Here is an 18110-nt window from a genome sequence, read left to right on the forward strand (position 1 = left end):
ATATTTTGTTATCTTTCCACAACACACAAAACAGATTCTCATAATATGTCAAGTGCATATATAAATAGAATGACATATTTGATGATCCCTATCAAAAGTTGAGTACTATATATGGTTTACACGACAGGATGAAATATCTCATGCGTAGACTCTACTCTATTCTGTAAAGCACTGTGACATGTGAGTTTGATAACAGCTTTGGGAGAGAAGTTACTTCATCCAAGTCTTAGATCTGTCGCTGTCTGAAGGTCTAACTGATGTCTGACATAGTTACAACAATGATACATTATTACTTCAAAAACCTAACAGATACTCCGGCTTGATAGACAAACTTAACTTTGGTCAGGAATACTTAGGGTTATCCCTTTGACAGCTACAACCATGGTTGTCAAGGTTATTGCATGAGGTCGATGAGTCTTCGCTACACGACCTGTAGCCACTTCACGGAAGACATCCTTGTCATTCTTGTGATGCCTCTAGCTCAGTGTCAGGATGAACGTGGTCTTTATGTCTTAATATTTCTAAATAACTTTATTCATAAGAAATAACATTATTTTGCTTTGTTAGATCTCCTACAAATTGCTCTTTTTCTGATTTTTTTTTTAAGCAATAACCTGTTTGTAGGAAATTAGTACTTTTGAAATCCATTCATTACTCAATAAGAATTTCCTCCCTTAAACAGACTAGACTGGGAACGTTTATTAATAACTTGTAATTGTCTTGTCAGAGATACAGATGGACAACCTCTTTCAAAATATCTCACTTCACTTTGACAAACGATTGTAAGTTGATTCTGGCTTCTCAAGTTTCATCACCACTAAGGACATGAAAAATCTATGAAACAATTGTGAAACCATCAACAATTATTTCTCGTCTTCAAAATATTCATAAATTCAAACAATAGCAGAAAACACTCAACCACAGAAAGAACTTAGCTTCACCCTACAGCCAGTGATGTCAGCATCATGTCTCATTCAACAGTCACATACTTGCACATGCCCAGGGCATTCTGACCCAATTCAAAACTGATGTCAGTTATTCTCAAAATTAGCCCTAATTTGACCAACATCTTAACTAGTCACGTAATAAAATACAACATTATTGACACAGAAATTCAACTTGTTATCATGTACGCCATCAGAATGCAAGTCCAGTCCGTTTTTGATAAAATATAAATAAGACTTTGTAGCAGGTGTCCGTTTCACTGGTAGCCCTGGGTGTAGCCTCCCTGGGGGCGGGGGTAGCCTGATGCATAGCCTCCTCTGTAAGGGTTGGCACCCCCTGCGGGGCCGGGTCCAGAGGCTGGGGCGTTGAACTGCTGAGGGTGCTGTAGAGAGAAAGTACAGTGTTAGGAAGAGCAGGAAACATCAGATGGAGGCTCTTGAGAACATCTCTGTAGAATTATGATACTGATACCATGGTTCTTACCTAACAATGAAATAAAACAGGTATTATAGAGGTGTACTAAAATGTAAGTTGACTAGTCCGAGACGAGTGATCTGTTCAGAAAGGAACTTCATTATGAAATACTTGCTTTTATCATGGGTGAAACTACACTGAAAATTAAGAGAATTTTAACAAAATAACAATTTGACAAAAAAGGAAATTTTGCATAAAGATTCGTATTTAGTGTTCTACAAAACCATAAAAAATGATGAAAATTGTATTTTACTGACGAAATTTAATCTCTACAACCTTAAACCCCAAAGTCTGATATCAATATTCAAAGGGATTTTAGTGCTATAAACTCTGGTGTCTGAACTTGGGACCATTATAGTACTATATGTGTGTTATGGAATGGTGCTCTGGTGTAGTGAGCCTAGAAAGATAGTGTTTACACAAGGAGGTGAGATCAACACAGGTGTTGAGAGTCTAACCCAGCAGCTAGATGAGTATCAGTCATATTGAAACACTACAGTGAAACATCGTTGTGTTGAACTTTGATGTGTCGAACCTATGGTTATCTCGAAGTAAAAACTTGGACCCTGCATATTCCTTTTTATTCATCATTTTTCAGTCGTCTCGAACCTTGAATAACCCGAATCATTTACGTAGGTCCCTTCAACTTCGACACAATGGTGCTTGTCTGTTTTTGAATCCAGGACAAAGAAAAGAATGACATTCCTAAAATGTCTCATACTAGATAACAAACTAGTGAAAAAAAAAAATCAAGCTAAAAATTCAGGCATTGACTTCAGGAATTGGGAGGCAGAGCACCTGCCAGGGATCAGAACATCACCATGCAAGTTTCTGCAGGATATTGTTTTGTTTGTTTGTTTGTTGTTTAATGCTGCACTCAGCAATGTTCCAGCTATATGACGTCAATCTGTAAGTAATCAAGTCTGGACCAGACAATCCAGTGATTGACAACCTGAGCATTGATCCACGCAATTGGGATCGATGACATGCATCAACCAGGTCAGCGTGCCTGACAACCAGATCCCGTTAGTCACCTCTTACGACAAGCATAGTCGCCTTTTACAGCATGGGTTGCTGAAGACCTATTCTACCCCGGATCTTCACGGGCCTGGAGGATATCGAGAGAATCCAGAATTTTGAGCCTCACATTTGTGGAAAGTTACACGATACACTTGCATAACAGTTGTGTGAGAAATACTTATTTGTTAAACAGGATTTTGTAAATTAATACTGTTGAGTTTTGTTTAAATAGTTTGATGCACACATATGTAATGATTCTAACGACAAGTTCAGCCATTGATCTGTTTGTATTATCAAAGTCAAATCAACTGCTGAAGCTGACACTGTCCACATGACATCAGCAATGATAGGCTGTCTTCAACCTCTGTTGTTTAATCACAACACTTACGAGATAATAGGACTACCCAGTATTACCGGTATACCGCAATGAGTGATACATATTGCAATATTCATCTGTGTTTTGTTTTTTTTGTGTGTAAAACTATGTAACAAGTTTCGTTATTATTTGTATCGTTTAACCTAAAATGTTCACAGAAATTAATTCACAAATAATGTTTCCCTTCGCAATTGATTGACAAAAGGGCAACAATGCAAGTTTTGTCTCTCTCTCACATTGTTATCTCCCTTGTATACAAGACAACAAAATGGCGGCGACTGACCATGCTGAGTCACATATACTTTCAAATGTAGAAAATAGGACCTGCATGTACAATCAGTGCATGTACAATCACTGTCAAACACTTCAGCTCCTAATTTATCCCAATACGTAAAGCAATATATTGCAATACCATTTTTTAATCCCAGCCCTGGGTGGTTTGTATTCCCTGCATTGTTATACTGTACGATAAACAACAATAACAACAAGTCGTTTATTTCTTATATGAGATATCTATCATACAGCCTCTTTAAGGATATTAGTAAAAAGTATGCGCTTTAAAAATATTTTCTTGTATTAAATAATGATGACTCCCTGAATAGACATCCATTTTATGAACAGGGGGGTTAAGTTTGGTCTTTCCCGCATATTCTCACAAATTTCATGTCAATCATCTGTACCTTTTTTCCTAAAACCAATTATCATATCTGTCTCACTTTTGAAAGCGATCGTTTATCTACGTTGCCCAGCTACATCTATGGGGAACAACTCACAAGACACTTCCCACTCCAAATAACGTCCTATTTATGACGCAATCTCATTAAAATCAGATCTTAGTTCTCGCTATTGCTAAACAAAGATCTGAGGACATCCCATTACGGGTCACGTCAGAACGGCCTTTCAACCAACCAATCAGAGCGTCGCTTACCAGATCATGAAAGTGACAGTTGGAATGTGTTTTCTAATCATGCAACCACGAAATATTTAACACGGGGTATTCCGAACGACAGTTACGGGTTTTAAGATTATATCCATACAATCTATGCCATCTATAAGTCATTCAAGAATGTTCTTATCAGTTTTAAATTTTTTAATCGAGAACACGTTAAAAAATGTTTCGAAGTGTAATTGCCAGTTTGAAACTCGTGTCATAAAGCTCGAGAAAGCTGCCTTCTGATTGGCTAATGTCGATTTCATGTCAGTCATTTCATTGGACGGTCAAAATTCGCGAAAGGTCTTTCTGACGTGACCCGTAATGGGATGTCCTCAGATCTTTGTTTAGCGGTAGCCAAAACTAAGATCTGATTTCAATGAGATTGATTTACGACGTCATCAAGTTGCGAGAGCAATAAACCACGCTTTGTTCTTCATTGTGCTTTACGATATATCGCAAAGCTATCTAATATAAATCATTATTACACACATGCTCTATAGCCGTTGTGGTAGCCTAAATGTTCCTGACTACAGCTTACAGTAACATTCAATCTCTGACATGCTTCATATGGTTTATCATCACATTGCTTATATTAAACCATATGGATAATACAAGTCTTATTGTCATGCAACCAACTTAATTACTATATAATAGCCAAATCATCCCTATTTTATCACCTGTCAAAGAAGGCAATGGAGAAAGATATATGTGATAGTAGCATCATCATATAGGTAGAGAAAGGACAAGACCCAAACACCTTGAGCAAAATCATTCCAAGATATACCCGAAAACATTCACCATGAAATAAAAGGCATCAGCTGAGACCAGATTTACCTTATTTCACCACTCAGATCCAAACAAGTGAAACTGTGATTAAAAGTCAAAATCTGATTCAGTATTTAGCCTATTCATTAGTCTCAGAAGAATATTACCTTGAACAAAAAAGACCTTCCTTAATGGATTAATGTCATCTAGTCTTATCTAAAAAATGATAACTGCCCCCTTTCCACAAGCAAGCACCAGCAAAACAAACAATTTGAGAAAATCATTTGAGGACCCATACACCCACACCACAAAGGGACAAACCGATCGCAGGGAGAACATTTTGAATAAATGTGAAACTTTCAGTTTTGGTCTGATTACAGAAATACCAAAAACAGTATATATGTTTTTGCAGTTTTTACCTGCAATCTGACATGACTAAAAATCTCTGAATTCTTAAACAGAAGTTAACCAAGTGAATAACCCATATAACATCTCTGCCATCCATAAAAAGCTATACAACAAGATGGTGCCGAATTACTGAAAATGCAGTTAGAAGATTTGTGAACTGACCTGTCCTTGTTGGTAGCCTTGCTGTTGCTGTCCATACATTTGCTGTTGTCCTGGCTGTGGCTGTTGTCCTGATAAGCCATAGGGTGCAGACTGAGGGGCGCCATAGCCTGGTTGTCCGGGCTGGGGTTGTCCCGGCTGGGGTTGTCCGGGCTGGGGCTGTCCGGGATGAGGCTGGGCTTGACTAGCCTGGGGTTGACCTGGCTGGGGTTGACCTGGCTGGGATTGGCTTGGTTGGGGTTGGCCTGGTTGGGGTTGGGGTGGATTATAACCTTGCTGTCCTTGTTGGTACTGAGCATACCCAGCTGAAAAATCATATTATCAAGATGAATTTTTTTAGCATTTTGGCTTCAGCCAAAGTTCTTTTGAATAATTTTTTTTTTCAAAACAATTCAAACCATCAATGATCAAGAGTCAAGTCTGTGTGTAAGTTAACTGTGTTAAAAAACAAAACATGGCACTCTTGCAGTCAAAAAGCTCTAGAAATTTCTAAAACAAAAACAACATTATTATGTCTTTGAAAGTATAATGCTCGAAGCCTTTCCCTAAGTGTGACAGTAGCGAGTGAATGCATGATGTTTTACGGATTTGGGGCCCAGAAATTCAAATTGGAAAATGGTCGAAATTTAACCCAAAATAAAATTCCATTTCAAATAAAAAAAATTATTTGCTCAAAATATTTAGTTGGAAGAAAAAAGGGGGGGCTGGAGGAACGGCTTCATCATCATCATTAGTTCTGTTTTGAAGTTTTTAAGATAAATTACCAGCAGGTTTTATTATAGGATTTTAAATAATTCATATATATTAATAGTGACTGTAAATGAGTTCTTTTTAACATTTTACTTATTGTTTTCTGGTCAGTGGAATGTCAGAATGCTTTTCATTCTTTCAAAAATTGAAAATTCAGGAATTTTTTGGAGTTGACAGATAAGTGCACCAAGTTTCAAAAATATTCTGGCTAAGGTACTGCAAATGGTGGTCAGCTTGTGACAGGACACTTTACTTGAATGTACAGAAACTAAGAAACTGTATATCAACATGACAGTCTTTGACAAACAAATTTGAGCCAACAAGATGGAAATCGTCTCTTGGTATCATTTTCACAAGAGTTTGGTTTTAAGATATGGACTTTTTAAATTGATGCGTGCCCCTGCAGCATCCATCTTGATCCGTGTATGGACCACGTAACAACACAAATGTTCCTCACTCCAGCAATACTGAAAGAGTGAGTGAGTGAGTTGGGTTTAACGCCGCTTTTAACATTATTCCAGTTATATATCACGGCGTGTCAGCTTAATGTGGGAGGAAAGCCCGGAGTGATGCAGGTCTAAGACGTTTAACACTTCGGTGAAACCCACGAGCACGGGTATGGTGCTGACAAACCTAGAAACATAATTGGGGCGAACCGGGATTCGAACCCACAATCATAGGTTTCTGGCATGCCCAAGGGACGCAACTCTGCACAGCGAATCTCTGCACCTTAGACGACTGGGCCACCCGTGCCCCCAAATACTGAAAGAAACTGTTGGTCATGTCAGACCTCCACAGTACCTGGTCCTGGTTGTTGGTGTCCGGGCTGTTGATGTCCTGGCTGTTGGTGTCCGGGCTGTTGGTATCCGGGCTGTTGTGTCTGTGGCTGCTGTTGACCCTGGGTCTGACCAGGGAATGTTCCAGGTTGTCCTGCAAACTGGGCCCCGGCCTGTGGCTGCTGGGAAGTAGGGGGTTGCTGGTACCCGGGCTGACCTGGGAATGCCTGCTGAGGGGGCTGTTGTGGGAAAGACTGGGGTGATGGTGTTGGTTGCTGCTGTGGGGTGCTGGGCTGTGTTGGAGTTCCTTGCTGTTGGCGTTTGTATTGGTTACTAGCTGATGATCCTACGCTGGAAATACTGTCAGGTGTACCGGGACGATCATTTGTTGCTGAAAAACAGAAACAATTACATGCCTTTTTCATGTGTGCTCTAGTCCAAGGGGCTTATTTGCTCACTGATTTCAGAGCACAGGTGAACTCGGCCTAAAGCTGCTTTCAACAGTTATTTGACAACAGGTGAATACAGGTACTTGCAAAAGCAGAAGCGGCCCCTTCATCACCAATCTCATTAAAATCAGATCTTAGTTCTTGCTGCCGCTAAACAAAGACCTGAGGACATCCCATTACGGGTCACGTCAGACCGACCTTTGACCTTTACTGACAAGAAGTCAACATTAGCCAATTAGAAGGCAGCTTTCTCGTGCTTTACGGCACTAATTTCAAATTGGCGACTACGCTTCGAAACATATTTTGACAAATTCTCGCTTAAAAATTTGAAACCTGAACAAAAGAACGTTCTAGAATGGCTAATATATGGTCTTGATTGTATAGATTCAGTTGTTAAGCCCGTAACTATCGTTCAGAATACCCCGTTATAATGTTTTTGAGGCTGCATGATTAGAAATCACATTCCGACTGTCACTTTCATGATCTTGTAAGCGACGCTCTGATTGGTCGGATGGGATGTCCTCAGATCTTTGATTGGCTGTTGCGAGAACTAAGATCTGATTTTAATGAGATTGCTTCATCACCATTTCCTCCCAAATTCAAATCCAACATACCACCATGTACATCCACCCTAAAAACATTACTTGAAGACCTACACCTCAATCAATTCAACTTCTTTAGGTCCATAATTTAGAATGCACAAATAAAAGTGTAACAGTAACTGTTTGTTTGTTTGTTGTTTAAGGCCGCAATCAGCATTATTCCAGCTATACGACGACGGTTTGTAAATAATCGAGTCTGGACCACACAATCCAGTGAATGACATCACAAGCATCAATCCATGCAATTGGAATACGATGACATGCATCAATCAAGTCAGCAAGCCTGATTACCTGATCCTGTTAGTCGCCTCTTATGACAGGCATGGCTCGCTGAAGACCTATTCTAACACGAGTGTCACAGTAACTGGCAATGAATCGTACAACCACAAATATCTCAAGATGACCTTGAACTTTGAAGGTTCAGGGATCAAATCATAAAGTTCATGGCAATCAGAAATGAAAATTGTTTGGTAGACTGGACAAGAAAAGTCTGACAAAATAATCCAACTTACAATCACTTGTGATGCCAAACGATGACATGACTTTGTTCTGTGTGCTCTCTTCTACTGACCTCTGCGATGAAAGGGGGTCGAACTCCTTGCTGCTGGCTACCTGGGCTGGCCGCTGGAACCCTCCACCCCCAGGGGTTCCTTTCTTGGAGGGACTTGGCCCTAAACCAGATCCTTTAGAGAGAGAACAACATCAAGCTGCTAACAATGCTTCCTCTATTGCCTCCTCCATCATCACATGCATCATGTCTCCACTCTATTGTGACATACATTGGACCCATTCGCTGCCATAGCTTTACTTTGCGCACACATGGCACAATGTTAAACATATATAGAATACGAAACGAGCTCCCGTGTAATACCAATTTTATGAAACAAGTGAATAGTTCTGCTATCTGACTCGCTTTCGCTCGTCAAGATACCTGAACTATTCACTCGTTCCATGAATTTGGTATCAGACGGGAGCTTGTTTAGTATTTTATTTATAACTTGCCATTTATAACTATATTTAGAATTTAACTGTCGTGTGTGAATAGGCAGACACCTACACGATCCACGGCATAATCCAATTGAGTTGAGCAGAATAATACTTCAAACGCGTCAAAAGTTGACATGTATTAACTTATTACCATACAATGGCCCACCTTCAGAATCCAGGTGCCCATTCCACAAAGTTATCATTAGCAATAAGATTATCGTCACTCACATACTTTAACATAGACTTACGGCTGTCCTTGTGCTACAGTGTGATCACCTTGTGGAACGGGGCCCTGCACCACAAAGTTTACAATCACATGGCAATACCCTATGACATAATTTGTGGAATTTTGTTGCAAGATCCACCAGCGAAACAATGCCATGTGACATCAGCCTAGCAACAGGGTTAATGAAACATTGAGCATGCATAAGCTCCTTTCAGTGATCTATCATCTCCACAAGCAATGTCTTTGAATAAGCCAAGGGATGTTGAGAGCTTTCAATATTTCTCCATGAAACGTGTTCCGGCAGTTCACGAGCATGTGCTTTGGCATTACACAATGTGTAACACAGTAGTATGTTTATTAAACGGATGATCTCTTCACGGGCAAGTAATAAAGATATCCAATCAAATTACTCTCAGAGCAAATGAAATTTGTTTTAAGTCAGAGACTGGAGTGATAGAGGTTGTCATGACACTTCCGAAACCAGGGCTGCTTTGGTTGGTTTGTTGTTAAACGCCGCACTCAGCTATATTCCAGCTATATGACGGCGGTCTGTAAATAATCGAGTCTGGAACAGACAATCCAGTGATCAATATCATGAGCATCGATCCACGCAATTGGGATCGATGACATGCATCAACCAAGTCAGCGAGCCTGACCATCCGATCCCGTTAGTCGCCTTTTACGACAAGCATAGTCACCTTTTACAGCATGCATGGGTTGCTGAAGACCTATTCTATCCCGGAATCTTCACAGGTACCGAAACAAGGGTATTTGGGCGAATTGGTCCAAGGTATTCCTCTTCTTCATTTCCAAAGGCAAGAGTGTCCACTAGCCTGTACCAAAGCCAAGTGAAAACACTACTTGGTGGACTCACTTGCCTCGAGAAAAAGAAGATGTCATCTTTTTAGAATGGAAAAACAATACAACAGATAACCAAGGATGCTCACAATGTAATTCTCCAAATTCCAATATAACTCTTCACACTGCGGTGATGTACGCTTCAAGTTTCTTCAATGTTGATTATCACAATCCCTATCCATAGGTGTAAGTAAATTCATTAGTTGATCTATCAGGATTTTACATCAGAAAACACCAGGATGCCTTCAGTGTGGTTCAGGGTGCCGTTGTACAAAGCGATCTTAGCACTAAGGTGATCGTAACTCCTATACCATAACATAGACTTACGACAGTCGTTGCGCTAAGGGTGTTTTGTACAACGGCACCCAGATCTTTAGATCAATTATCACTAACAACATTATTATGACAATCAATTTTCTCACTTAAATGGTTAAAACACTCACATTTGCAAAACAATCTTTATAAAAAGGCACCTTAAAACGATTAGTGTCATTCGTGTAAAAAAACAAAAACATTGCACAACTTTCATGCAAGGATACTGGAAAAAACATTAGTACCAACATGAACAAACCCATGCTTGTGAGTGGTGACCCATGATTCTTACATCATTCCCACATCCACAACAGCAATTGATGTGCCTCAGTTTCACCTTTCAAAATTCATTATTTAAAGTGTTTAATTGTGGATTTGTTTACACACCGCATCACTTTCTAACAAACTGCTGCAGAAGAAGTAGAAATACAAGGATACTTTAAATATTTGTTTGATGTTTTCCTGCCAAGTTTGTGAAAAAACCCATCAAACAAGGTTGAATATTAGAAGGAAAGTAACCAGTGTCTGAAATAGTTTTTACTCCAACCAAGCCATGTGGGCTGGTAACTTATAAATGTAAGGCCAAACAACAGGCCCCTGAAGCAGGATATTACTGAAACACCAGACCCATATAAATATAAGGGTCTGGTGTTTCAGTAATATCACTATCCTACTTCAGGGGCCTGTGGGCCAAACATTAAGAAAGCTTGGTTTAAGAATCTGCTGACTCCAAAATGTTGAAATGTGAAAAAATATAATAATTTCAAATAGACAGTCAGACAGGTATGTTAGGTCAGGGAACAAGAGCTATTTCAGACACTGGCAGTAACAATGGATTTACCACACACGAAAGTGATTCTTCTTACATTTCATTTTTTCTTTAAAAAAACTTTAAAAACACTTCCATTTTGACATATGGGTTGGGAAGATAAAACATAAAAACCAATTAATAAAAGAGAAAGGCCTATAATCAGAATATTGGTTTTAATTTTGAGACCTGATGTTTGAATGTACATGTGGTGGAGCTATTGGAGAAACAGTATTCTTGTGAACCGATGATCTAGACAGGATACAACACATGCAGCGATAGCATTTGATTATTGATTACAGGTTTTCTCTGACATTATACAGTGATGTCATTGTTACAAGTGCTGGTGTATTTACACATGCTCAGTCAAACATCAAAGGAGCACCTGTTACTGGTGCCCATCCAAGTCAAGATAACATGACGCTTGCTATGTACAGCATACAGTGTTACAGGTCCTCTGACCTGCGTAGATCTACACGCTGATATCATGCATCATATCTAAAAGTGTATGAATAGGGACGTATCTGGGATTTTAAAACTAAGAAATATTGGGTGAAAAACATTATTTTGGCAAAATTTGAAATTTTTAAAAGTCCTTATTTTCTTAACTTCAGCGGCACTGTATCGGTGCATTTAATGCAGTAATGTAAAACTAAATAACAGCTTTCTAACTTTATTGATCCTCTTATGAGTGTTATACAAGCTAAAACATCCTTAATTCCACTCCTATGTTCATATTTTCATAGAAAATTGATGATTGTAATCATCTGTGAAAATACATAACTCTCTGATACATTATATCAAAATAAATGTAGCACACACATAAATATAATGTAGATTGTAGTGTTAAGATATGAACTACTTTCAGCAAAACTTTCTGGAACAAAAGAATCTTACAAGACCTAGGCTTCCGACTTGTGGCTAAAGTAGCAGCAGGAGAAATGTCTAGACCTGCCGTAGACTGATAGACCGTATCACTACCCTCCTTCGTGAAATATTTACACGTAGTCCATGTTATGTCTGTATGAAGTAATCCTGGAAACCAGGTCTCAGACAGGTACACTAGTGGTTAGGTGTGTCAGCATTTGGGTCTGATGACATCCAGCGTCAGCCAGCTCATTGCTGTCAGTTGTCATCTGGTGTGACACTGCATGGTACAAGTCAGTGTGGAGTCATAGGCATGACCGCACTCTGGTGTCTGAAATAACTGCCTGCCACCTGCCTGTGGCTGGTAACTTTTCTGTTGGGCTTTCTGAAGTTTCCTCCACCTGGCCACTTGTCTGGCAGATAGTCTTAACACTACTTACATATTCAGTTTTATTGTAACTTCTCGTAGATTTTCAAGTAAATTGTTTACATAATTTCAACAGATTTTTCAGTATTCATAATGTCTGAATGTGGGCAGGTAACCTTGAAGATGGGCAGGCAACACTTATGGGTCTCCTGCCCGACTGGCTTGTTGGGATTTAAAATTATTTCAAACACTGCAGAACTGTGCCCTTGGATGACAAAAAATGTACAAAACAATAGTCAGATAAAAAGTGACCTTTTATTTTTGATTATTATTTGATTAATGATCAAGCAGCCATAAAAAAACAACCCACAAATGGATTTCTATGAATGACTTTCCTAGCCGATAATCAGAAGTAATTGTGAAGTTTGAATAGCTAAGTCGCAATTCAAATTGTAAGTTTGTGAGCCATGAAGTCAGGAAGTGAGCAATATTGCATTCATTATTTCTATGATGACATTCTTAAAATTGCAGAGAAAGTCCTGGGTAAGTTTAGATAAAAACCAAATCCTATCTAAAAATGAATAACCCAGATATGATCATTGATAGTACAGATCTCCTTGAATGTTTGACTGAGCCTCGTTCACATTGTGTACACAACACTGACAAAAGCATGCCACATGCTTAGTGAGTTGACAGTCACAGGGTATGTAGTATTAGAAGTAGCTCAAAACTGTAACCCTCTTCCATGTGTGAGAAGTGAATCAGCTGGGATTTATCCTGCAATTTTTACAATTGGCCAAATATCAACCTTTCCATACATTCAAATTGGGAAATGTTTGTGAACATTTGTTTAGAAATATTAACTTAATGTAACCATGGTAAAATTTTGATTCTCCAGCTTAAATTAATGTCTGCTGAAGTAGTTGCAAACTAATATCCTTTTATTACATTTTAAAATGTGTGTAAAAAGACCAAAGTCTTTTGGGGATAAAATGTATAGACAGCAATACCGTCATTACTGGACATGGTGAAAATACACACAGATCCCTTGTGTCCAGAAAACTGAGAGACAGAAATCAAATTAATGCATCAAATATTTTTTATGAAAAAATAAATCTTGAACTTACATCCACCAAAAATCAGAAAAACAATACAAAACTGGAACACTAGCCAGTGTTTACTAAATGAAAACTGGGCACAAAAACACATCAATACCAAATGAGACAGAACCCAGATATGCACTATCAGTATTTGAGCCACTGTTTAGACAGGTGTTAGTGCTAGCTACCATCGAGTGTGTCACAGGTACTTGAAGGTGCAGGCGTAGGCTCCAGGCGGTCAAGGATTCGGTTCACTCGGTCACGAATCTGCTGCAGTTCTTTCCGTAAAAGTTTAACTTCATCTGTCTCCAGTGGCTTGGGCTGGCCATTAACTAGTGGACGGAGAAAAATGAAGGTTTTTTATTTCTGTTTCAGCTATTCTGTAGTAATACTTTGGCAACAAAATATAATAACTTCTATATGTTAGTGTGCTACATATTGAGTCAAGACTCTTGACAATTGAGCAAATGGATTAAAATATGCACAGTTCAGTAATTCCCTCAATCTCACTAAAATCAGATATTAGTTCTTGCTACTGCAAAACAAAGATCTGAGGACATCCCATTACAGGTCATGTCAGAACGACCTTTCGTGACCTTTGACCGACCAATAAAACTAATAACAAGAAGTCGACATAAGCTTATCAGAAAGCAGCTTTCTCAAGCTATACAGCACTAGTTTCAAACTGGTGACTTCACTTTGAAAAAAAAAACATTTGAAAAATTCTTGATTTAAAATTGAAATCTGAACAAAAGAATATTCTGAAATGTCTAACAGATGGTCGAGATTGTATGGCAGTACATCCCACGGGCAATGCAAAGTCTCTTCTGTTCAAATGTTTATCCCCTTGAAGTAAGAGATAGACGATGCTTTAGACGGATTCTGTCTCGAAGCCTGTAACTGTTGTTCGGAATACCCCGTTTTAAATTTTTGCAAGGTTGCATGAAAAACATTCCGACTGTCACTTTCCTGGCCTGGTAAGTGACACTCTGATTGGTCGAATGAAAGAATGTTCAGAAGTGACCTGGAACTGAGGCAGTATGGTTTTACGCCGCTTTTAGCAATATTCCAGCAATATCACGGCAGGGGATACCAGAAATGGGCTTCACTCATTGTACCTATAATCGAATCCGAGTCTTCGGCGTGACGAGCGAACATTTTAACCACTAGGCTACCCGACCTCCCCTGACCTGGAAAGGCATGTATTCAGATCTTTGTTTAGCGATAGCGAGAACTAAAATCTGATATCAATAAGATTAGGGATTCCCTAAATTCCTAACCTAATATGCAGCAACATTCCACTGATGATATCACAAATGAGGTTACAATGTAACTATGTCATTACTTAAAGAATGTTGCGGCATCACTATGAATCACTTTTGCCGCTGCAATAAGCAGCTTATCTTTAAAAGGGAATAAATTCACTTTTTGTTAAATATCTAAAATAGTTTCATCTAAACCACACTCAAACGGAGGGGAATTTCCATGTTTAAAGTAATATAGCATTGAAACAGTCACAAACTGCACAATGTGTATCCCAATCACCAGACTACTTATCCTGCCAATGTGACTATGCAGAAAACAAACAGTGAATAGGACTTACCAAATAATGTAATTTTAAGTATTCGGCTACACTGAATGGCAAAGGAGAGGTCAGAACTGTCAAATATTGTTATCAAATCCCCATCTGAAAAAACAAAACAAACTTTTGTATCAAAACAAAATGAATGACCCTTTTTCTGAACCATGTCATTTAGAAAGCATACAAAATTTCAAAACATTTGTGATTTTTAAAAGATTTACTCTGAAAAGCCAGCTTTTTATCACATGTTATCGGCTTCATCTTGATATACATCATACACCACTCAGTGGTTCAAAGCCAAACAGGAGCAGCTTTTGTCAACATCAGATTAAAATATTTGGTGGGACGACATAGTATTTAAGGGTGTCAGGATCCACCATTGATTGTGGTCAAACTGCAGTTCATCATCAAACCAACATCATGTGTTTACCTTCGTCCTTATATTTAACAATGATGTCATCATTACTGTTGAATTTGCCGCGATAGACACGTTGCATCATAACCAGGAGTTCATCATATGTGATGTCCTCATTGTGAATGGGGATACGTCGAATGTCTTCACCCAGCTGAACTTTGATGATCAGCTTGCCACTGAGGTCTAGCTGTGGGTCCAGGCTGTTCTGCATGTCCGCCTATATCTGCACATATACAATCATCACGGATAACACAAATAATTATAAAATGCAAAGCTTTCCACCACAGTCATTAGCCATGTCATTCAACAGAAACGCATATTGACTCCAAGTCAAGGCGGATAATTTATGGTATTGACTTGAGTTATTAAAAATAGAATGGAATTATCTAGAAGTGGTAATCCCCAAAACTAAGCAATTCAGATGGGTAAGACTTCTGTCTGTATCCCCATGACATTCCTGAAAAATATACATAATTAAAAGGACTGATCTGCAATGCATAAATATAACTTTGGAAGGGGGATACGGTCAGACGTCTTTCCATCAGATGTCTCTGTTGATAGATCCTAACATAGTCTTAACAATATAGTTTCATATGTTGAATCTGCTTTTGTCCCCTTATTGTATAATATCAGTTTTATAAACCAATCATAGACTTTATATGAGATCAGTACCATAATATTATAGACTTTATATGATACAATTATAGAATATGCATGATGTCAGTACATGTTTTTTCATGGACCCGCAAAAAGCAATATCGGTATTGACTGATGATGACAAATGCGGTAGACAGTTTGTTTGGTTGAAATGTGATGAAATAAGATTCCTAGGGCGAAATTGCCAGGTATAATATTAAGGCCTACACAATAAAACTTGAAATACGTAAACACATAATATTTATCACCTAATTCTACTAAGTTTGTAATTAAGAATTAGTTTAGTTTTGCCAGAGACCGTGGTCTCTGGTTTTATGTTTACGGTATATTGACGAATTGCGCAAGTGAATACGCCCTGTATGACCAGCTGATGACAATTGATGAAGTAACTTAGACTAAGAAAGTACATATTTGGCGTTTTATCACTATGGATTTGAGTAAAATAAAAACGAAGTCCACAATATCTACTCCGTCACATAATCAATGAATAGAAATAGTCAAATGCGATAAAGCGACAGCTGAGCAGCCGGAAATCGACGCCGACGCCGGCTACCAGTGTACGAATCGCATCACTGTAGGTGCGTTTTAGCTCTAGAGCAAACTGTGGCTTCGTAAAACTACTAACTTTTTTCAACAGGTAAACAATCGCTATATAAAAAAACAACTCAAACCTTATACTGACTTTGACAACAAGTCACGAGAAAATTGAGTCAGTTTTGTCTGTTTGTCTCGATGTGGCAGACCACTTAATGACACTGCAAAGACACTTGCAACAATAACAAATTTTCATCGAGAATTACCTCCCCTTGTTGAAACAGAGATTTTACGAATGTTTTTAATAATTTAGGAGACGGGCCGTCACTGGCCCACGGGATACGCACAATTTCAGAAATGGGCAAAACCTTTACAAATCATTGTGAAGGTTATTATATGTGTCCACATGAAAGAGAACTGAATGTGCCCGTTTAAAAAATTGCATGTTCGGGACTAAAAACAACAATAAAAGTACTGGAAATGTTGAATGTGCAACAATGGATCATTCTAAAAAAATTCAGGAAGCGTTATTCTAATATTTGAACACTAGCAAGCCGTTGAACCAAATTATTTTTTTAGAAGTTGTAGATACAAACAGTACACACATATGGGGAAAAGTTCAACTTGGTTAACCCACTGGCTGATCGCAAGGAGTCTATGTAAGACTTCTCTTGAATTCGGCCTCTTTCATTCATTTTAGCCACACTTATGTATTTGATCACGCCAAAAGTCAATGGACGTGTAAGAAAGAAAGAGAAAAGCTAATTGTGATATATTTACACGCTACTGTTTCAGTGGTTTCAGCAAATCTCTCTAAAATTTGACATATGCAGAGGGTCAATCCTGGGCCACTGTGTCACACCACGTCCTTTAAACGTTGGGACGTTGCCAAAGTGAGTGAGCGAGTATGGCTTTACGCCGCTTTTAGCAATATTCCAGCAATATCACGGAAATGGGCTTCACACATTGTACCCATGTCGGGAATCGAACCCGGGTCTTCGGCGTGACGAGCGAACGCTTTAACCACTAGGCTACCAGACCGCCCCTCGGGGACGTTGCCTATCTAAAAACTGTCAGAATGTGAAAGGAGTTATAAATTCAGTTCAAACAGACAATGCTGAGAAATATTTGTCTACAGAAATAATGAAATTTTCAAATAAAACTTGGTTGGGTTTGGGAGAATAGACATTCTTCTGAACCTAAATCCCATTCTATTGATCACACATATAATTACATCATTTTTTTTTTTTTGCTTACTCTTCCCAATAATTATCCTTCTAAACTACCGGGCAAAAGAAAGTATCCACGTGAAAAATAGATTTGACCCCCAAAATACAAACTGTATCAAGAGGCCCGAGCCTCTAGAAAGGACGCCATGGAAGACTTTCTGAAAATCATGATCATATGTTCAGCGAATAGAGTACTTTGTAATCACATTCTTTATTCATCGTAATATTGTATGGTTAATTTAAAGACGGACATGCCTCACAGCTGTTTAAAATAAAAGGGGCCACGGGTGGACACAGACGTTTAAGTCGCTGCAGAGATCTATGATCTAGCCACATGTGATCGTTGGTTCTAATCCAGGTTCTCCCCGATTATGTTTCTAGGTTTGTCAGCATCATACCCGTCCTCGTGTGTTTCACCAAAGTGGTAAACTTCGGGTTTTCCTCCCCACATTAAACCGACATGCCGTGATATAACTGGAATACTGTTAAAATCGGCGTTAAACTCACCCA

At 38.7% G+C, this 18110-nt stretch overlaps 1 protein-coding gene across 5 annotated transcripts; it reads right to left on the reverse strand.

Moving 5' to 3' along the window:
• Positions 1-1124: 1124 nt before the first annotated feature.
• On the reverse strand, positions 1125-16599 carry LOC139476061 (protein TFG-like). 5 transcript variants are annotated; one of them, XM_071259302.1, is made up of 8 exons: positions 16509-16599; positions 15196-15403; positions 14787-14870; positions 13393-13515; positions 8171-8329; positions 6633-6998; positions 5085-5386; positions 1125-1327 (listed from the first exon to the last, which is right to left on the reverse strand). In XM_071259302.1, the coding sequence occupies exons 2-8, from the start codon at positions 15389-15391 to the stop codon at positions 1202-1204; spliced, it is 1356 nt and encodes a 451-aa protein (XP_071115403.1). In that variant the 5' UTR covers positions 15392-15403; positions 16509-16599; the 3' UTR covers positions 1125-1201. The 5 variants fall into 5 exon arrangements, with proteins under 5 accessions (XP_071115403.1, XP_071115402.1, XP_071115401.1 ...); XM_071259301.1 differs by having other exon boundaries at positions 8171-8341; XM_071259300.1 differs by having other exon boundaries at positions 13372-13515.
• Positions 16600-18110: the final 1511 nt, after the last annotated feature.

Source organism: Haliotis cracherodii, unplaced genomic scaffold (genome assembly GCF_022045235.1).
Source record: "Haliotis cracherodii isolate W230 unplaced genomic scaffold, xgHalCrac1.p SCAF_3, whole genome shotgun sequence".
Classification (NCBI taxonomy): Eukaryota; Metazoa; Mollusca; class Gastropoda; order Lepetellida; family Haliotidae; genus Haliotis; species Haliotis cracherodii.

Coding starts and splice junctions, on each gene's coding strand:
- LOC139476061 (XM_071259297.1), bottom strand. CDS start 15,391: ATGCAGAACAGCCTGGACCCACAGCTAGACCTCAGTGGCAAGCTGATC. Junction 5,387..6,632: donor ACACCAACAACCAGGACCAG/GTACTGTGGAGG, acceptor ATGATTTTTCAG/CTGGGTATGCTCAGTACCAA. Junction 1,328..5,084: donor AAGGCTACCAACAAGGACAG/GTCAGTTCACAA, acceptor TTCTCTCTACAG/CACCCTCAGCAGTTCAACGC.